Source organism: Gopherus evgoodei, chromosome 3, assembly GCF_007399415.2.
Source record: "Gopherus evgoodei ecotype Sinaloan lineage chromosome 3, rGopEvg1_v1.p, whole genome shotgun sequence".
In the NCBI taxonomy this organism is placed as follows: domain Eukaryota; kingdom Metazoa; phylum Chordata; order Testudines; family Testudinidae; genus Gopherus; species Gopherus evgoodei.
The window spans coordinates 15,435,866-15,458,968 of NC_044324.1; the positions used below are offsets into that span (position 1 = coordinate 15,435,866).

A 23,103-nucleotide genomic window follows, 5' to 3' on the forward strand; every position below is an offset into this window, starting at 1 on the left:
AGGATGGAGGAGTTAGAGCTGCCTCCATCAAAAGTTGCTTTAGGCGAATGTCCCGCTCTTTCTTTGTCCGGGGCTTGAAAGCCTTGCAGATTCGGCACTTGTCCGCAAGGTGGGGTTCGCCCAGGCACTTTAAACAGGAGTCGTGTGGCTCTCCTGTGGGCATTGGCTGATGCCAGGCCGCGCAGGGTTTGAAGCCTGGTGAACCAGGCATAGGCCCTGGTACCAGGGGAGGAAAAGGGACTAGCCCCCGATCCTCTTTAACTATATACACAACTACTATAAGAACTACTAATATAAATGCTAACTAGCACTATAGAAAATGAACTATGTACACAATAACTATATAAACGAGCGAATAGCTAGGGAGGTGGAGATCAGCTAAGCCGCGCTCCACAGTTCCAATGACCGACATGGGCGGTAAGAAGGAACTGAGGAGCAGATGGGCCGGCAGGGGTATATATTAGGCGCCATAGCGGCGCCACTCCAGGGGGCGCCCTGCTGGCCCACCGAATGTTGCTAGGGTAAAAGTCTCCGACTAACGCACACCTAACTGGAATGGACATGAGCAAGCACTCGAAGAACTGAACAATGTGCAAACACTGATGGAAAATTCATTAATTACACTGCTCTACAGCCAAAATGCTTCTGAAATAAATGTAGTCCAACTTTACTAATTCTGGGTCACTGAGAACAAAAATGATGCTTAAAATTGTTGATTGGCTCTAGTTTTCAAGATATGCTATTGGCTCAGTATATATGACCCTTGACTTGGGAATGGCGGAGGATGAGTGAGTTATAGAGGGAAGGTATCTCAATTTAAACCAGAAATGACTAAAATACATCTTTGACTAGATCTATGAATAAATCTATGACTGGGTTTGGACAGTACTTGCTTTTGAGGCAAAACAATGAATGATGCAATCTGAAACTGGCATTGCATCATACATGATATGAATTGCATCATGTTATTCCTAGAAGTCATGGATGATGCAATCATAACGAAGCTTACATCACTCTGCTGAACAAATTGCCCTATATCAGCTCTAGAAATCATACAGTGTCGTGCTCTCTTATTCGTCAATGTTTGATTTTGCAAAGGGACACATTTCTGTTTAGCCTAAGTGAGGAGAGATGCCTCGTACTTGTGTGAACAGTGCAGATAACTTCTGCTATGTTTGTGGTGAAGTGACTTTTGCATCACAAAAGCGCAGTATAACCACTATGGTTAAGAAAGCCTATCACCTTTATTTTGGCTGCAAAATTGGAGATCAGGACAAGAGGTGGGCCCCACACATATGCTGCAACACTTGTGCAACATATCTTCGCCAGTGGTTGAACAGGAAAAGGAAATCTATGCCTTTTGCAGTGCCAATGATTTGGAGAGAGCCAACAGATCATACCAGCAATTGTTACTTCTGCATGGTGCCTCCAGTTGGGAAAGGTGTGTCAAAGAAGAAAAAGTGGACTGTTCATTATCCAAACATTCCATCAGCTATACGTCCAGTACCCCACGGAGAAGGACTGCCGGTTCCTGATGCACCAGAATCATTCTCATTTGAGTCAGACGAGGAAGAGGAAGAGGATGAAACTTCTGGTCCTGAACCATCTATGTTACAGGACCCACATTTTCTCCCATCCTCCTCCTCTGAACCACACCTCATAACACAAGGTGAACTGAATGACCTTGTCAGGGATTTGGAACTACCCAAGAGTAAGGCAGAGCTGTTGGGCTCCAGACTACAGCAGTGGAATCTCCTGGCAGGCTATCAGGGCAAATGGAGCCCATCAATGCTTGCAGTCTATTGAGACAAGCCAAGAAGCGCCGAGTAGACAATGAATAGGACTAAACTATGTATATAATAGTTTTTTGCCTTTTGTTTCATAATAAATTTTATTTATATAACCCCTTTGCTGATTTTTAAAGTGTTAGATAAACAGGACAGGTGAAATATTATCATGTAAAGCAACCATAAACACATGAAAAGACCTAGGTTTACAATTTATGATTAAAACTCTACTATCTACACAATATATATAGACATAAAATGTAAAAACTTAAATATCTTAGAAACAGTAGCCAGTTGTTTTAATTGTCATATTTGACTTCAGCACATCAAAATACATAATATCACATTTTATCTCTGAAGCAGACGACTTCCCAAAAATTGTAGACCAGTGTTACAGTCATGATGGGTGCAGCAATGTACACAATGATCCAGTACTATGTGCTTGTGTGACAACAGAAGAGGGGGTTGTCTATCTTACAGAAATAACAGATACATCAGGAAATGTCCATATTGCAGGTAACCTAAAAGAAATTGCAGTAAAAGAAACCATGGGAGAAAAATTGAGTGTCAAGTGTGTAGTTTTGTCACAGACAATGCTGCAAAGTAGCAAAGGTGAGAAGAAATCTATAATAATGAAGGGAACCTGAAACTTACAACATATGGGTGAAGTGCTCACTTTAGCCAAAGACTTATTTCCAGGAATAAAAGAAAATATTGTTGAAATTAAAAAATACCTCCATAATAACCACTTTGCTTCAGCTGAAAAGAGCAGGAGGATCCAAACTAATTCTCCCCCAAGATGTATGGTGGAATACAGTGGTTGACCATTTTGAGCTACACCTCTACCCCAGTATAACGCAACCCGATATAAGGCGAGTTTGCGTACAAGGCAGTAAAACTCTGACACATTGCTCTGAGCAGCATGTTAATGGTGCTGGGCCAGGCTAGGGGGGTTCGATAAGGGGCAGAGGGTTCTGGGGGAAGTCAGGGGCTCCTCCCCGCAGGATCTGGGAGGCAGGATCTGTGGGAGGGCACTTTGGGGACCCTGCAGTCCCAGAGTGGCCCGGGAGATTAGCGAAGGGGCTGGGAGCAGCCCGCTCTGCATCTCTCACCCTGGTCCCAGCTGTGTTGCTCAAGGGAAGGGATCCCCCCTGCACTCACCAGCAGCGGTGGAAGCACAGCAGCCTGGCCCCAGCCCGCTCCACTTCACCAGCTCCCAGCCATAGTGTGCCACTTCCTACCACAGGTGAGTATGGGGGGCATCCTTTCCCCAACCTCCCCGCACTCATCTGCAGTGGGAAGCGGTGCGCCACGGCTGGGAGGTAGCAGAGTGGAGCAGGCTGGGGTCACTTTGCTCCGCTTCCCGCCACAGGTGAGTGTGGAGGGCATCCTTTCCCCAACCTCCCTGCACTACTGGCAGCGGGAAGTGGAGCATCCCAGCCCAAGCCAGCTCCACTTCGCCAGCTCCCAGCCCTGACACTCCACTTCCCGCTGGGCAGGTGAATGCAGGACCTTTCCCCAGCTGCCCCCCAGCAACACAGCTGGGGCTGGGGCAAGGAAAGTGGAGCGAGCTGGGGCTGCGTCGCTCCCCCTCCCACCGCAGATGAGTGCGGAGGGGGATCCTTTCCCCAACTTCCCTGCACTCACTGGCAGCGGGAAGCGGAGCGCTGCAGCTGGGAGGTAGTGGAGTGGAGCGGGCTGGGGCTGGGCTGCTCCACTTCCCACTGCTGCTGGTGAGTGCCTGTCAGGGGGCAGGGATGGGTGGATAGAGATCGGAGCAGACAGGGGACGGGGGTTGAGTGGGATCCTGGGGGTGATTAGGGACAGGGGTCTCTGGAGGGGGCAGTTAGAGAACAAGGAACAGGAGAGGCCAAACAAGTTTGATATAACGCAGTCTCACCTATAACACGGTGAGATTGTGTGTGTCCCAAGGACTGCGTTATATCGGGGTAGAGGTGTATTTATTAAGTTCTTGCCTAGTCTAATGACAATTTGTGAAGAAAATGGTGACAAAATAGATGGAACTATCACAGCAAAAAGTAGCCACGTACACTGAACATTCTCATACATAACGCCATAGCTTTGGACAAACTGCAACAAGATTGCTGATGCTGTTGAAATTTGGAAAGAACTTCAGAAGACACTGGAGTAAGGCATACCCAACAATAAAATTACATTTCAGGTGGGAAAGAGGCAGAGGGATCAAGCACTTATTCCACCACATTTTCTTGCCAATATTCCCAACCCAAAGAATCGCAGTAGATGCCCAACAGTTGAAGAAGAGGTGCTATGACATGGGCATCTAATAATCACCCGATCGTGCTAAGCATAATACATTTCAGGGCTGGAAGTGAACCATTCAAGCAGTGCATGTTTCCTGCGGAAATATTAAAGTCAACTTTAAGATGAGGTATATGGAACTGTCAAAGTGGTGCCATTACCATAGCAACAGGGATAAACAATGACATATTTACATTCAATTCTATTAGTTTAATGACTATATTATTTCAAGATACAAAATTGGATTTCTTTGTGATCTCAAAGCATCACAACAATCTAAAGGGTAAAACAAAATCTAATAATACATTTTTAAACAGATCAGTGAAACGAAACAGTGCTGGTGACATTTCTAGTCAATATTATCATCATCACATTCATCACTATAATCTCTGTGGAGTTACCACAGTCTTCATCGCCTTGGCATGTACACAGTTCTGTGCAGGGAAGATTATTCTGACTACAGAAACAGTTGATTGTGCGGTGACCCCTCCTGGTACAGATGCAGATAAGGGCTAATAGATGCTCTGATGTGACTGGGCCCTTGAAGAAGGAAGTATTTCACATCATCCACACTTTTCCATCCATGTTGCAATGGTGATTCAATATCTGCTTTACCTATGTGTGAAAACATCCAGAACTTTGTTTGCCAAGATGCTCATATGACATGCTCTTCAAAACAGTGGGAGTTCGGCCAGTGACTTGTCCTTTTTGATGGCTAGCCTGAAATGCAAACAATTCAGGTTTCTGTGGGCTCCTTTTCTCTCTCGCTCTGGTCATGCACTGTTATCAACGTACTGATAGCAGAAATTGCAGCTTGTCTGTCACTTTTTCAATTCAGCAAGATCTCTAAAGCAGTAAGCTCTTTGTTTTGACAAGATTCTCCCCCTTCCCCCAATACGGATGTAATGTGTGTACATCAGCAAGTATGTTGCAGCAGTCAGATGTGTAATCACAAATTACATGCACAGGTATGAAGCGACACTTGTCAGTTGTGCTGGTAATGGTTTTGATTCAAATTAGTTTCAATCTACATATCATTTTTGGAAAGTATGGAACAGCAAGGACCAAAACATCTGTTTCAGGTGACCTAATCACTAAGGTTCCTTTGACACCAAAAGACTCTAAAGCCATATTGACAAACTAAACATGCAGAAGCATCCTTGTGTCTGCTTCCTCTTGAGTACTGTACAAGTCTTGGGCTTCTTTATATATTTTATTATACTTTTTTCTTCAACACTGTGCTAAACTATGCTACTTCACCACTGGAAAAGCCTCCAGCAAGGAGGAGTGTTTGTACTGGGTGTGCTCCTACACTCTCGGTGCATTTTGAAACATATATTCACAGAGGAATTTTACAAGTGCCTGCTTGCTGGATGCCAGGTTTAGAAGTTTCTTCCATGGAGGCACAAGGAGCCCACCAATCATCTGGTATTTCTTGCCTCCAAACTTAGATCATGTCCTGAACTGTCTTTCTGCAGTTTCCACAGAGTTACTGTTATCATCTCTCTCAAAGACTAAAGTTATAGTATTAGCTTTGTCAAATTCTTTTAGAAACTACCTCAAGTATTCGGCAGCCAATTCATTGAATGTGTGGAATTTGTCCACAGCCATCATTTGTATGACATCCGTTGCATCTCTACTACACAGTGTAGTTGCTCTGTTGCATGCTCATAGATTCTTTCAGCATGGGCTTCCAGATGATGCCTGAATTTCAACTCTGTCTATTTTTCTCCTTGGTCCATCAGCACTGAAGAGGGACATAGGCACAGGTCCTATTGAGTGACTAAGAACATTTGCCATTGAAACATCTTCTCTGCACATTACTGGATGGTGATAGTGATTGATTGTGAAATGTTCAGAGAGATTAGAGAGGCTATAAAAAAAAGAAAACTCAATAATAATGGGGGATTTCAACTATCCCCAAATTGAGTGGGTACATGTTGTGATGGGTCCCAGAGTGCCACCTGGAACTGAGGTATAGTTGAGCCCTTTGTCTCACCAATCTGGGTTCCCTCTTGCACTGTGATGTGACAAGCTGCAAAGCCCGAGCTTGCACTCACACCAACATACACAGGCAGGGCTCACCCTAGCGGGGTTCATGAATGCTCTGGCCAGCCACTCATGAACCCCTAATAGAGAGGCTACAGCCAAAATACTCCCAGCTCCACAGCCTAAGACCCTAGAGCAGTACCATCCTGCCCTGGTCAAAACCCCACCAGTATGAATTTATTACCCAGTCTGTCACTTCTACAAAGGAAAGTGGACATGCACCAACTCTTATTCATGGGCTGAGATTTTCCCCTTTTGCACTTCAAACAACACTTAGTGTTTTAGGTAAAATACAAAATAGGTTTTAATTCATTATAAGTGATAGCAAACAGATCAAAGAAGATGATAAGAAATAAAACAAAACCACAATCTACGCTTAATGTACTAGTTAGTATTTGAATCAAGCAGGGTCTCCCCCAGTTAAAACATCTTTTAATACATTGTTGTTTGGCAGCTTTGATTAATAAACACCACATGAAGGTGTTGAAACAGTAAAACAGTAAAAACCATGGTCATGTTACAGTGTTTCTGGACTGTGCACAGAACTCTCTCACTTTGGATAGCATTGTCTCATCTCACCTACAGACCACTTGAGAGTACACACAAGCTTTTAAATGATATATGATGTGGGTGTGTGGAGCAGGTACATTAAACTCCAAAAATATGGCTCTTTTTGGAGAATTACCGCACACCTCAAAGATGCTAAGCACCCACAGTAGGAATTAGTTCCATTGCATCTTAAATTGGACATCCAATAGTTAAAGCACCCAAAACCAGTGGCCATTTTTTAAAAATTTTGACCCAAGTCAATACATGAGTCCTCTCTTTTGATGAAGGCTCTTAGGTAGCAGCTTCTGACTGCTTACATTCTCTCTTAGAAGAGGAACACAGTGTTTGGGATACCTCAAAGAGAAATTTTTCATGGAGAAATAGAAACATTTGGAAGAAAAGGAAGCCTTGCTGCCTAGTCACCCACACACAAGGGCACTTAAGGAAAAACCCAAGCAACAAAGACCACGACTGTCAAGAGGCAGTATCATTGTGCAATCACAAGACAGAAGAGGAACCGTAACTCTCAGAGAAGTCAAATGGTATTGCAGGTGCTCAGTATCTTGGGTTCAGGCTTTCAGTATGCACTACAAGTGGAAAAAGAGCCTTTTCAAGGGCATTATAAGACAGTTAGTAGGCTTAACACAGATCCAGCCATGGATAATGGACCTGTTATCTTCTTGAGTCCATTATATTCTTCTGCCATGCAATAAAACCAAAGTGTGACTTTTTACTGAAAGAGAGTTATACTGGTACAATCGCTATGACAGATATACTGGTATAACTGTGTCCACACTAGGGAGGTTGTGAGGCTTTAACTATACTGGTAGTATAAAGTGTAAAGTTGTACAACTTATGCATGCAGACAAGACCTTACCATTATACCCACTAGTTTATTTACTAGTCATTTAAGTGTGTACATATGCTGGGTAATAGCAACTTGTAGCATGTCGGGTTCCATCACCCCTCTCCCCATTCTTATTTTTCCATTAGGGATGTGACTGCAAAACGCAAGATCAAGCATATAATGTAGCATGATATTATTAAAATGAAAAAAAAAGGGGGAGGGTTGGGAGATGTGTTTTGGTATTAGTATATTTAGTTTTGCACTGATGAAAGATACCCAAGTAGAGACCAGAGTCCAGGCTAGCCACAGAACAGGCACAGAGAAAAGGCAGGCTTCCCCCACACTGGCCATTTTCAATGACGTTAATTCAAGTGATTTTATCCTCTAAGAGGACAGAGCATTTACTAATTAAAAGCTGGATCCTGAGAGGTGCTCAGAACCCATACGCGTAGTAAGAGCGCTCAGCTCTTCAGGATCAGGCGATGAATCACAATAGGAGACAAGTATCAGAGGGGTAGCCGTGTTAGTCTGGATCTATAAAAAGCAACAGAGAGTCCTGTGGCACCTTTAGGCTCATCACCTCTCATGAGTGGGGCGGGAGAGGAGGAGTAAAATGATTATTTACACTTATATTTTACACCTCTCTTTCTTCCATTTTTCCTCTTGGAAGAGCAAATGCAGCCACAAATTCAGATCAAGTCACTGGTCCAGTGCCCACAGGTGGGTGCATTTCTCTAGTGAACAAAAAGCAACAATAAAAAACCCATCTTACAATTATTCTTTGGCACAACAATAACTTTTCTCCCAAGGGAGGGATGCTGTTCCCTTATCATAAAGTCCACATCTTTATTTGATATCCAGGAATGTATTGAAAATCATCTAAGCTGTGTGTTCTCAAGAGACAAACATTAAAAATTTCTCGGCCTTGTTGTGTATTCTTTACAAAGGCAAAATCCCTCATGGTTCTGTGAGTCTTTTACTCATTCCACAACTAGCAAAGTTCTCAAGTTTACTGACTCACTAGAGAAAATAACCGCTGGAGAAAGTATATTTGCCTCAACTGTCTAAACAGTGCTTATCACTATAGTGGGCAAGCACCGTACAAATATGCAACTGGGGTAGTAGGTCTACTCCATGTGTGATAAAGGCCTCTATCTAGAAAGTGTAAGATCAGTTTTCAGTTGAACTTGTTCCGTTTTTTTTCCTTTAAGGATATGTCTACATCTACAATTTTGCAGCGCTGGTTGTTACAGGTGTATTAGTACAGCTGTATAGGGCCAGCGCTGCAGAGTGGCCACACTTACAGCAACCAGCGCTGCAAGTGGTGTTAGATGTGGCCACACTGCAGCGCTGTTGGGCGGCTTCAAGGGGGGTTCGGGGAAGGCGAGATCAAACCGGGGAAGGAGACCAGCTTCGCCGCGGTTTGCTCTCGCGTTCCCCGAACCCCCCTGCAAACCGCAGGGAAGGAGACCTGCTTGCACGGGGGTTCGGGGAAGGCGAGAGCAAACCGGGAAAGGAGACCAGCTTCGCCGCGGTTTGCTCTCGCGTTCCCCGAACCCTCCTGCAAACCGCAGAGAAGGAGACCTGCTTGCACGGGGGTTCGGGGAAGGCGAGAGCAAACCGGGAAAGGAGACCAGCTTCGCCGCGGTTTGCTCTCGCGTTCCCCGAACCCCCCTGCAAACCGCAGGGAAGGAGACCTGCTTGCATGGGGGGTTCGGGGAACGCGAGAGCAAACCGGGAAAGGAGACCAGCTTCGCCGTGGTTTGCTCTCGCGTTCCCCGAACCCCCCTGCAAACCGGGGAAGGAGACCTGCTTGATTACCAGACGCTTCCTCAGGTATGCTGGGATACCTGCTTATTCCACGGAGGTCAAGAAAAGTGCTGGTAAGTGTCTACACTTGATTACCAGCGCTGGATCCTCTACACCCGAGACAAAACGGGAGTACGGCCAGCGCTGCAAACAGGGAGTTGCAGCACTGGTGATGCCCTGCAGATGTGTATACCTCCTAAGTTGCAGCGCTGTAACCCCCTCATCAGCGCTGCAACTTTGTGATGTAGACAAGCCCTGAGTCACAACACTATTCTTTGCTTGAATAATTCCTGTATGCAACAGGCTCACTTTCACGCACCTATTCAGTTGGGGAATTTCTGCTAGTCAAGATCCTATGCTGGTAAAGATGAACACACCATCTTTAAACAGAGCAGGACAGACACTAAGTGAACAATGCTAAAAATAAAAGGGTGGGGTCTGCAATAGGCATGAAGCAATGATTCCACACTGGAACTTGACCAGGTCACCAGTGCCAGTGCTCGCAAAAAAGCTTTAGGATTTTTTTAAATGACCACTAGCAGTTAAGCCTTCCTGAATCTTACCCAGAGATACTGCCTCCAAAAGCACAGGATTTCCAACTGGTACATCTGGGTACTAGTTTGGTTCCTATTCAGAGCAATTTCATCACCACTTCCTGCAGTACTTAAGTCTTCCCTGGAAATCTCACATGGAAATACTTGCAGACTCTACCCTATTTAATTTAGGCGATCTAACAAGATCACGGTTATTCCTTAGTTCAATATTGCTGCGAAGTCTCCCATTACCAACAGCATCCATTACCAAATGAAATAAGATGACATACTGAAAATTTCTCAATCCAGATCCACTGAGTCTTCCTCGCTGGAAGGCAGAATACAAACCATCATGGAATGGGGAATTAAGTAAGTAATAAAATTATGGCAATTCTGAGAATGGGGATGCAGAACACTTCCTCGAGTAGAAATTAAATGTAGGTAAATCAGACAGAGGATTGGAACAAATTCAAAACATAGTACCAAATATATGAGGATGCCAGAGGAGTGAATTTATCAGACTTGCAGCAGTGACGCTCAGATATAAAAGTCAGCATGTCACCTTCATAGGAATAATGCAAACATGGCATTTGGCCAGATTTCAGGTTTGGGGCAAAGAAGAAAAAAGTGACTGGACCCTCCCATCCCCCCAAAAATAAAAGTTTTGTCCAAGCTCTCCAAGATACAAACACATGGAGCTTCGGTTCGCTGGGAGAAGATAATATGCAGGAGAGGGTGGATAAAAATCAATGATTTTTAAAAAATCGTTTTTTTAAATCATATTTTGAGGAAAAACTTATCTAAAGATAGTTTTAATTAAGATACATTATAGCTCAAAGAGCTCTCATCATGAAATAAGGATTATAAATTCTAATTCTGTAGTATGAGACAATACATTCATGTAATGCTGGGGTCCCCACAGCGGTGCCCGCGGGTGCCATTCGCCAGCATCCTGGCCGGCGGTCGAGCATCCGCCGAAATGCCGCCGAAATTTGGAGGCATTTCGGCAGCAATGCCTCTTGATGACGCTGCTTGCCGGCGACAAGCGATGTCATCAAGAGGCATCACCGCCACAGTCCTTCATCTGGCGGACGCCAGACGAAAAGGTTGGGGACCACTGATGTAAAGTTTAAGGAAAGTTTTGTAAATGAGTTCCAACGGTTCATGGATTAGGTACCCAGTCTTATGGGGTTCCATAGGCTTCTGTATCGATTATTTAGGTTAATCTTTCTATCTACCCAATGGGATTCAGTGCTCACTCTAGAAGATACCATCAGAGATGCTTAGTTTTGCAGTTCTCAAACTGTGGATTTGTGTCTCCAGAAATAACAAGCTTGTTAACAGCAAAAATTATTTTAAATAAATTAATAAATAATATATTAAGGTGAGAAATAACAGACCTCAACTCTATTGTCCCTCTGCAAATTTGTGTACACAGAGTCAATCCCTTATCTCTCTTTAAAAGAGCAAAGTTTCAAAAAGTTCAATGAATAGAAGAAGATTGTTGGGGGCAGAACAGATCTGGACAAAGACAAAGTCTGGAGATAAATGTGAGAAGCGAGGGACATATGCTTGTTTTGTTAAAATATTATGTTTGCTGTTGAAGAAAAGAAATCCAGAATACTTAATGTTGTTGTTTTAGTTAAATAAAACAATTTAAATGCCTGTCTGGTGATGTTCTCCTCCTAATATAGCATGGCAAGAAAATCCTCCAAATATTAAATGATTAACTTGTTGAATTGGAGATAGTTCACCTCCCAATGACTTCATAAATAGCTGTTTCAATTATCTTCGGTAAATGAAATGCCCAAACAATCATTCATTTTCTGATATAGCTGTAAAATTAATCTGAAAAGTTTTCAAAATAAATCACTGTTAAAAAATATATATATAGTGGGTATCTTCTAAAAATGAAACCTACATCTATCTCTGAGTTGTGAAGAATATGTATTAAGGTTATAACAACCAACAAGAATGCACTTTTATGTAGAAAACCATGATTAAATCGAGTCTTTCTGACTAGTGATTTAAATCAAATCCACCCTGATACAGGAGGCTGTTTTGACACATTCTAGCTGGATGGTAGGTAAACAGAAAATGGGATCACTGTATAAGGACCAATGAATCTAGACAATTTTTAGAGAGAGGAAAAATCTCAACACCTATTACAATCCCCTTCAAAACAAGTGACTACAGAGACCAGGGCCCTAGGCTACAACAATCTGGAGCAATGAACGGAGACAAATGCATTAGCTATCACAAAGCAAGAAATAGCACTACAGATTTTTTTTCTTTTTAGAACCAGACCAAAAAGAGATTATTTTGTAACGGAAAAGGCTGAACCCTCAAAATCACACAGTCAACCTATAAAGCTAATCCTCAGCATATATTGTTATTCTCAGAACAGCAGTCTTCCATTTATGTTACAACATCTATGCACAATGAAGTTAAGCAAGAAGTAACAATTCATATTGCTTATCTAGAAGACACACTGGTCGCATAATCTTCCAGCCTCTAGCTTAATTAGGAGATGGCACTTAAAAATATCTTACCTACTCTTCCTTATCCAAATATTTAAAGAGTTTCTGTTTATCCACAGGAAAACTACAGCACTGGTAACGCAAGTTTTCCCCACATTGCTCAGCCAAGATGTTTAAACTTGATGTGCCACCTTGATAGATAGTTTAATTGTCATGCCTATTTAAATTTCTTTGTCTGTTTACTGAAGAAGCCAAATATTATGAGATATCTGTCACCAAGAACTGGACTGAGACCAGGCTAGAGACATCACATTTAACAACCTTGTCTCTACCAGACTATACAAGCTTAGATGGTGACCTACAGTATAGGTGAAAGGCTTAGTAGTAGCCAGACCTTGAATCATTGAATCTCCATATGGCTGAAGCAGCTGACATTTACACACTGAATTAAATTGGACTGTCTTCTACTTCCATACATTCCCTCCCAAATGAATTTTAGTTCATTATTTAAAATGTCAACAACAAGAGTGCTAAACCAAGTACAATTACATCCTTCTCTTCATGATTTATGTTTTAATAAGGAATGATTTCAGATGTTTTTAGCAGAGTAAGAGACACTCACTGGAGCCTTCATAAGTATCATCCATTCACAAGTACTTCCCCTACAGAACCTTTACTTCCTTGAATTACATGCACTGGTTTTCCTAATTTGTTCATGATTATTTTTATTTGACAATTCCACCTGGAAACACTGGCCAATTTTTGTTTTTTTTAAATTTGAATAGAAAGAAAGTATTTGCTGCCCTCCAGAGGAAAACAGGAAGAAAAAAGTTAGATCTAAAATAATAGAAAAAAGCCCTGCCTCTGCAGAAGGATGTATGATTTTAAAAAGGCTGTTTCATTTTGAAATGTCAATGGCACCAATTAAAACTTAATACATTGTCTCCAGTTCTTCATTTAAAAGTACTGAACTAAGTTATAACAATGAAGTAGAAAACAGCTAACTAAGGACATCTCATTGTGACCCTCACACAGTCCTAACAGCCCAAAAATTCTTTGGGGACCCCAAAAAGCAACATTTTTCTTTGCAGTTTTACAATACAAAATCTGCTGGACAGTTATCTATATATAAGCCTACTCACTTCATGTGGGACCTTGGCCAAATCACTTTGACATCAATTGAAATTAGAAGCTCAAATACCTTTAAGGTTCTGGGCCTCAGTCTCTCTATTCCTCCATTCTCTATCTGTAAAATGGGGCTAGAATAACAGCACTTCCCTATCTCCCAGAAGCGTTAGGAAAACACATTACAGATTGTGAGGCACTCAGATGCTATGGTAATGGGGGCTGTCACAGGGGCAGGTGGCTTTTTAAGAGGTTGGGGGCTCAACTGCACCCTATACCAGGTTCAGCCCACCTTCCCAAGAGAAGGGCACAAGTCTTGAGGTCATGTGGTAGAAGGCTGTGACTCAGAGCCTGGCCTGCTAGGATATAAAAGGTAGCCTGAGTTCAGAGAGATTCTGAAAGGAAAATGAGAAAGACAGGCAAGTAGAGGCACAACAGCTGTGTTTTGACATGCATGCATCATAAGCATGAGAAAAGATATTAACTAGACCTCGCTGCTTTCCTAACCACTCATTCTGCCTTCCTCAGAAGTTCAAAAGCACTCACTTTTATCAAATAGCTTTTTGTGCAGAAGTCAACATGGTGAGGACTTATGATTTACTAAGAAGGTGGTTATTTATCTGATGGAACACGCAGTAAAAGCAGGGGTGTCTTATTCATCTAAATAAATATGCCATTTGATCTGATCAGGACACCCAGGAAACAAAGCATTTGTATAATAAGTAACCGCCAAAACTTTATTCTGATCACTTTCTGCAGTTTGTATTGTTCAAGCCTATCATATGCTAGAAAAAGTTGCATTTAATTAATAAGGAAAAGAGCAAACATTTGAACATGATTAAAAAAAACAGGTAATTAAAAGGTTAAAATTAAAATAAATTCCAAAACAGCATAAGCACAAGATGAAGCTCACAGAACACTATACACCCCCTTGTGGTCTAGTGAAGAAATCAACTGCTCCTTTCCATCAGTGATAAAAAAGATCTTGAATGAAGTAAACAGAGGTTTATAAAATTATGAATCGTGGGGAGAAAGTGAAAAAATAAAGTTTTATTTACCCCTTCACATAATACAGGAATCAGGAGTCACCCAATGAAATTAATAGGCAGCAGGTTTAAAACAAACATAAGGAAGTACTTCTGACCAGATAGCAAGTGTGAAAAATCGGGATGGGGGTGGGGGATAACAGGCATCCATAAGACAAAGCCCTGAATATCGGGTGACCCTAACTTCTTCACACAACGCACACTTAACCTGTACAACTTGACAACAGAGGATGTTGTGAAAGCCAAAACTATAACTGGGTTCAAAAAAGAATTAGAGGAGGTCATGGAGAATAAGTCCATCAAGGATTATTAGCCAAGATGGTCAGGGATACAACTCTATCCTCTGGGTGTCCCTAATCTTTGACTGCCATATGCTGGGACCAGATAACAGGGGACAGCTCACTCGATAACTGCCTGTTCTTTTCATTCCCTCTGAAGAATATGGCACTGGGCACTGTTAGAAGACAGGATACTGGTCTAGCTGGACCATTGATCTGACCCACTATGACCCTTCATATGTTAAAAAGAAGATACCATATAAAGAAATTTAACAGTGTTTACAAACTTCAAGAATATGATAAATTTGAAATCTAGCCATTTTTTAAAAAGTTAAAAGCAGTCTCAAGACTCTACTGCTGCTCTCAAGGCTTCCCTGACAATTTCTGAGATTTTCACAACTATTTTCTAAAATGTTTTTTCCTGTTACTATGGGAAAGACCCACAAGAACCAGAGGACATTGTGAAAATGACTATACACAAAGTATGCAAGAAAAAAACCAACTATTTTTCTCCAACTTCATTCAGTTATGGCAATCTTAAGAGTTACCTGTAAGGAAAACAGATGATAAATACACAGAGGCATGTTTTTAAGAGGATGTTGTGCCTTTAAATCTGCAGCGAAGAATGAAGCATGCAATAAAGAGGGTTCACTGTGGCTTAAGAAACAGATGCCAAGGGAAATCCTGAGGGCTGATAGACGTGATTTCAGCTTTATGAAACAAACAATCAACTGCCCTCAGGTGATATGAATCTTTTCAACCTCTTACTAGTAGCATCAAAAAATGGGTCAAAAGGGTTCTTATATGAGGACTCAGGCCCAAATCATCCCTTCCCATACAAATACTCAGCAAGGCAACAAAAGCAATACATCCATAGCTCTGAAGCTGCAGACACCCCATCTGCATCACTATCTGGAAGGAAGAGGATGGAACGATGATAGATTATACATAAATGAGTTGTGCAGAATGAGAGGATAAGGACAGCTCAGTGTTACTGCCTAGAGATTTTTCCAATTATCCACAAATCCTGTGCCCCTGCCCCCAACACCTCCCAAAAAAGTGCAATTTTAAAAAGGAAACTTTGAGATCCACTTACATTATTTATTAACTTGATTAAGAATATCCGTGTACTTTTTCTTTGCCAAAAGAGAGTCATTATTTAAATCGGATATCTGGATAACACAATGTTATTTAAATACTACACAATTCAAAGTTTGCACCCCAAAAACAGTCATTTTTTATATCAGCAGAGTTGTAGATAAGTAGTTTTCAACCCCCAAGGAGTCCACGAATGACTGTCGTTACCAAAGGACAGTGGTTTTCCAGGGGTCCACAGACTATATGTCTGATTTCTAAAGGGGTCAAAACCTCCACTTGAAATTTTTTAGGGGTCCACAAATGAAAAAAGGTTGTAAACCACTGTTGTAGATACACTGGGAGTTTGCATGTAGGTGGTAAAAAACAGACTAAGATACCAAAGTAAGAACAATCTGCAATTTGATGCCATATCACACAGAAATAGGCTTGTACGGTGGAGAAAATTTTCCAGCTTGGGTGCCTAGAGTTGGTCTTGTGGGTGCTCAGCATCACTGAAAGTCTATCTAAATACAAATTTGGCTGTCTAACTTTAAACATCCAGGGTGAAAAAATTTAGCCCGTATTTTCACACTCAAAATTTACTTTCCTATGCTAACTTAAGGTTTTTTTAAAAAGTGTGTTAAAGGACACCAGGCATGCTTACCGGACAGCCTCCGATACATTGTTGGAAGTGTGTCCAGATAAAGCATCATGAAGGTTTCGGATGAAGTAATCTCTGTAGTCTTCAGGAAGGGCCATAAATGTTCCTCCCATCACAATGAATTCCACCTTATCCACACTGTGGCCCAGCTGCTTCAGCTAAAATGTTAAATATAGCTATGAGAGACTTTGCACTTAAAGGACTCCAATGAAAACCTTCGACTCCAAAATATACTGTATAGTTAGTTCCTTATCAGAATTGACCTTTCATATCTTCTACTAGAATGTCAAATCAATAATGCTTTTGTATACAGTAGCCTTAATATAACTTTGCAAATAACTTCGAAATGACTCCTCTATTGCAAGAGCATAGGATGGTTTATAAAGACTATGTAAAGAGAGGTGACGTATGGGAAAGTGCTCTAAAGAGATGGGGCATCACAAATGACAGAGCAATACCACAAAGGAAGCTCAAACTGGAAAAACAGAGTTCAAGGGGATGGGCAAGACCAGGGCTATACAGAATCCAGAGAGTTTTTCCACTTGATTTAGAGAGCAGCAGAAGCCAGTGAAGGCAATAAAGGATGAAGAGCAATGGAATTTCACTGTTCTCCTGGAAGTTGATTTCAGGAGAAGAGACAGAAGATTTGAGGAACCATTTACTATTTGTACAGATAAGAGACAGCATCTACTCACATCAGAATTACAGGCAAATCAGTGATCATTTCAACAATATCCCAGGTAGTTTTTCCTATTATATTAGCAGTCAATTACTATTCAGAAGAGTTGCAATCTTAAACACTGTTTAGAATTGGTTGTTTAGCCAATGTAAACAACATTTAGCCAGTTAAATGGCTTAAGATTCATTCATGAAGAGAGATCATTTACATTGGACATACAAGGCGGGTGAGGTAATATCTGCTATCAGACCAACTTCTGCTGGTGAGAGAGAAGCTTTCAAGCTCTTCCTCAGGTTGGGGAAAGGTACTGAGAGAGTATGACAGCTAAGACCATGTCTGTACATACAGTAGCAGCACAGTGCATTTGGTGAAGAGAGCTCAAACGGCAGAAGCTATGTCAGCAGGAGAAGCCCTCCCACCGATATAGCGCTGTGCACACGAGCACTTATGTTGGTGTAACTTACCAGGGGATAGCTGTGTTAGTCTGTATCCACAAAAACCAGGAGTCCAGTGGCACCTTAAAGACTAACTGATTTATTTGGGCATAAACTTTCATGGGTAAAAAGCCCTACTTCTTCAGATGCACGGAGAACACTTCAATCTCCCTGGACAGTCTATAACAGATTTAAAAGTAGCCATACTTGAACAAAAAAACTTCAAAAAACAGACTTCAAAGAGAAACTGCAGAACTAAAATTCATTTGCAAAATTAACACCATTAATTTGGGCTTGAAATAGGGATTGGGAGTGGCTGGCTCACTACAAAAGCAACCTTTCCTCTCCTGGAATTGATACCTTCTCATCAAATATTGGGAGTGGACTACTTGCACCCTCATTGAATTGGCCCTATCAACACTGGTTCTCCACTTGTTAGGTAACTCCCTTCTCTTCATGTGTCAGTATAATAATGCCTGCAATTATTCTGAAAATCTAAATTTTCACGCCATGCATCTGAAGATGTGGGATTTTTTATCTATGAAAGCTTATGCCCAAATAAATCTGTTAGTCTTTAAGGTGCCACTGGACTCCTCGTTGTTTTGGTGTAACTTAGGTTGCTCAAGTGGGTGGTTTTTTCACACCCCTGAGTGATACAAATTAAGCCGACATCAGCTGTAGTGTAGACACAGCCTAAATACAAGATCAAACAGATAGTTTAGCATAAGTAGTTGGCACATATTATAAGAGAGCATTCAACGTGAAGTGGTCCATTAACACCCCTGTAGTCTTAAGACACAGAGGGTGGTTACTGGGTTAGGTTGCTGTAATAAGCCCTAAAACCAGCATTTTTATTAAAGACCAGTATTTTTAGTGCCTGCCAAAGTTACAAATTTAAGCTCCCAGGATCATCTTTTGAAAGTGTTGTGCAGGTTTCCTTTGAGGATGAGGACTGACTGATCACTCTGTATCTGACCTTTTTGTGAAAAGTGTTCACACACAGGTGATATGGTGTTTTGTCTTTTCATTTTCCTGTGTGAGTTCATGCAAGAGAGTAGTGATTGTCTGGTTTCACCCACATAGTTATTATATTGGATTTATGGTTATTACAACAACTGACCCATCTTTTTGTCTGATGACTACAGGGGGGTTTAAACAGGCCACTTCACCTTTAGTTAGTACATATTCTAAGGAACCAATACTTATGCTAAACTACCCGTTCAATGTTATATTTAACTATGACACTCAGTACCTTTCCCAGACCGGAAGAAGAGCTCAGAGACAGCTTTGGAGCTGCACAATCTGTAAGTCGGTCCAATAAAATATATTACCTCACCCACCTTGTCTTTCTAATATCCTGGGATCAACACAGCTACAACAACATATTATACATCTTTTAAGTTAGGCGGTTTCATATTTTCTGAAACTATCAAGAACTACAGCATGAGAACAACCATTGAATCCTACAACTTATCTCCATCAAGTTTATTTATCGGGGAGAAACATGGAGAAATGTTCTTGGGGATACATACATATATACATGCCACCCAAACTGGGACTGCTGGAACAGCCTCCAGTTTTTGGCCTCTGTCCCACTTCCCCCTATTTGTCTTGAGTAGCAAGGACAGGATTCCTTTTTGCTGAGTTCTTGCCTCTGAACATCAGAGACTGCTGCAGGACAACAAGTAGACACTTCTCCTATTCCTCCTCCTCCTGCACTACTCTTCCTTGTTCCCCTTTGTTGGCTTCTATGGCAGCGGTCTCCAAACTTTTGATCGCGCATCCAATCAATGAAAAAATTTTGAGCAAACACCCCCTGCTTCTGGCTGAACAGTCAAAGCAAAAAAAGCTGTTCGGACTCCCAGCTGAACTGCCGAGGGGTGGGGAAGCCGCTCAGACTCCCGGCCAAACTGCCAAGGGGTGGGGCGTGGAATAGCCACTCGGACTCCCGGCCAAAATGCCAAAGAGGGGCGGGGGAAGCGGCGCTGCTCCGGCACAGACAAGGATCCTCTTTGGAGACCACTGTTCTAAGGGAGGGAAGCAGCCACTAGGCCAGCAGTTTCACCTCAGCCCTACCCTCAGGAGAAGGGAAAAAGGAGGCACCTAGATAAGGGAGAATAGAAGAGGAACCTCAAAACAGAATAAGAAGAATGGGAGAAACCTCACAATGGGGGAAGGAAAGGGAAACATACCAGAATTTGATCCCATGTTCATTTATCATTATTGTCCACGCTCCATCAAGTGGCAGGTTATGACTTAGTGAGATGCCATCCTCCTAGTTTTCCCCAGGTTTATGCAATTTTTCCCATGGAGATGCTACTGGAGGGAGCTGGCCTAACGGACACCTCCACCCCCAATCACACAGATGTGAAAGTGGTAAGCCACTAGCTTCCCCAGCCCAAATGTAACGGGCAAAAGGCAGGGCTTATTTAGGGGTGAACTAGTCAGGTGTTGTGAGAGCATCAGTAGCTAAATATCCATATTTTAGGATGGTTATCTAAAGTGTAAGACTTTGGGGGTTTTCATCATTGAGTTTATATGAGTTTTTCTTATACTGACAGTAACATTTCATGTTGCAACATCATTATAATGATGAAACATCATATATTTCTCTATGAAAATAAAGCAATATAGAGAGCAGAGAATGAAGGATTTGGCAGCCGGTAGGAGAGAGGATCTTAAAGATCATCATAAGCAAGTCTATTTTGAGGACCTAAGATACTTATATATCTATTTAAAACCCCAAATCTCACCAGAGTGAACAAGACAATTCAGTAACCCCCAAGATCACTCTCTTAATTGGAAAGCTCGTTTCAAAATGCTGGAAACTAAGAGAATTATTGCAACTATTTTCAAACAATACGTTCCCTTCATTGCAAATATTTACCTGTTCGACTCGATGTCTTGTCTGAAGATAAGGATCATATCTGGCACGAATGGCCCTCATTGATGTTGGCTTGGAGAAATAAAAGGATTCATTATTAAACCTTATTTCTTGACAGCACACTGGAAAAGAACAAGATGTGAATCTTTAGGCCCTGGTTGGACACTCCATTTTCACAAACACATAATTATTAAAATCTTGATCCCATTATGACTCTAGTGCCTATCTGGCTGTAGTTTACTAAATGTTAACCAATGTAAGAAATCAAATCTGTGTTTTGCCCTGATGATGTAATGCGACTGAAATAGGTCAGTTCAGTCTTTTTTGACACCATTTTTACTTCACCACCACAAGTCTGGGGGGATGAGGATGGGGCAACAAACAGATTTATATTGTTCCTCTGCAAATTATGATTACAAAACTATTGTCTCAAGATATGTCATCTTGATGCTTCATTCATTTTCTCCTCCTACCCTCATCTCACTGCTTCTTCTCCTTCACGATGCTCCTTGTGCATGGAATGACTTCTCAATGTCAATTTGTTATCCATCACCCTCTTTTCATCAAATCCCTAAGAAATCATTTCCATGATGCCAACATTGTGAACTATTACTAATTGTTTTTAGACAAGTTATGCTCTCCTTTGAGTTTTCTAATGCATCAGGGACTGTCTCTCTATATTTTGCAAGTGTCAAAGACACTTAATACTAAACGAATGCATGCATACCAACACAGACACATGTGCTAAGAGTCTCCAAATCAGTGTGAATTAGGAAAGTTCTACTGTACATACACACTTCCTAATTTGCACTAATGATTGGGAGACCCATTGCCAATCACTGAATATTGGATAATAGCAAGCGAACCAAAAAATTAAAGCGAAAAGGACATGTATCTAAGTCTGCTTAGTTTGTTTACTTCGACAATTACTTAGCTTCAATTATTTTTGACACTTCATAATATAGTAATAGATGGAATGAAGCACATTTTTACAAAAATGTTTAAATAATTTAGTCTCACTACAGCATCTGCTATTAAGCTTTTGCTGGGTAGCAGGAAAGCTTTTTTTGCACTATAAAATATGTAGATTAATGAGGTTCTACAGCAGATACATATGTAGTCGCAAGATGTGCTACTCTGGGGTTTAGCATGGGACACCAAATCAAGTAAGTTAAGAAAAAGATTCACTTCTGAAGTATTTTATTTACAGATTTTAAAACCTGAAGATCCCACTTTTTGCTAAAGTGAGTTACAATGAGCCGGGCTAAAGAGCACGCAAGTTTCCATTGAGCTGTTTCCTCGGGCAATATTTATGAGGAAAAGTAACTTTTGAACAGATCATACTTGGAACCTGCCTGGGCCCTTTAAGTTTAAAGGCATCTGAAACAGGAAAATAAAGAAAACTTATCTCTGCCAACATGAAAAAGATAAAATTGGTAGGAAAAGAAAAACTTTTTTCAAGCCTAAGGGGGGAAAAAAGCTAACAAAATAATCAGAAGAGAGAAGAACTATTAAAAACTAATTCAAAGGGATTTCCAGCCCTAGCAGTTTAACTGTTTCAGTTTCACTACTCAGATGTTTCTTTTTTCTCCCCCCTCTCCTTTTTCATTCTTGCAATAAGGACTGATTTTCTAAAGAGTTGTGAATAGAGATGAAAAGGAGCTGGTCACAATTTCACAGACAAAATGTGACATTGCAACACGACCCTCAAAGGTAATACCTCATAGCCAGTGTAAGACTGTGTTGAATATTCAAAATCAGAATCGGGCCCACCAGGGCAGTATCTGCAAATATGAAAAGAGAATAAGGAGTCATATACAAACCTGTACCAATGACAAATACAAAACAATATAGAGTCTCCTGATTTAACTGAGACAGGTATATGCATTTGTGCACTACAAACCATAGTTTAAGGATGTGATTTAGCATGGCAATAAGCATCCTCAACTTTTATTGACATTCCTAGGAATTGCGGACACATAGCACTATACAAGTGCTGTACTATAGCAGTAAAAAAAAAAAAAAAAAAAAAAAAAAAAAAAAAAAAAAAAATTACATAAAAAAAGATGATCACTATTACTGCACAACAGACATTTCACTTAAAGCATCCAAGGGATCAGGATAATAATCATATATAGAGAAATGTGGACCCACCAAATAATTTTGTCTACCTAAAATAATTTTTAAATAAATTATACCAAAAAAATGTGCAGCACATGCCCTCCAAAATCCTGAAATAATTTCAAATAAACCACATCTCCACTTTATTCATTTAAGGAACCAGCTCTAGAGCTTTGGACTAGTATCACAGAAAAATTATTAAAATGAAAACAAAGCGATACTATAAGAAGTTCTAAATGTGTATAAGAAGCACAAACATTTTCGAAACATCATAATTAAATTAGCCGCCCCCTATCTAGAAAATAACTCCTCTGGTTTAATGTATCTGAAGCATTTAGGATGTCAATAGACATAAAAAATAGATAGGGCCTTCAGTTACAAAATAAAGATAACTCAAGATCTGCATTGCATTTCCAGATGCCATTAGGATTTAAATATTGATAGTGGAGAACCATACTTCTATA

General features: G+C 41.1%; 1 protein-coding gene across 1 annotated transcript in view; it reads right to left on the reverse strand.

Moving 5' to 3' along the window:
* Positions 1 to 23,103, reverse strand: part of ELP3 (elongator acetyltransferase complex subunit 3) — a 178,674-nt gene that overhangs the window by 138,762 nt on the left and 16,809 nt on the right. The window contains exons 5-7 of the mRNA XM_030555159.1: positions 22,239 to 22,302; positions 20,522 to 20,590; positions 16,525 to 16,679 (exon numbers count right to left, since the gene is read on the reverse strand). Of these exons, the coding sequence (XP_030411019.1) occupies positions 16,525 to 16,679; positions 20,522 to 20,590; positions 22,239 to 22,302 (288 nt within the window). The remainder of the gene's footprint in view (positions 1 to 16,524; positions 16,680 to 20,521; positions 20,591 to 22,238; positions 22,303 to 23,103) is intronic.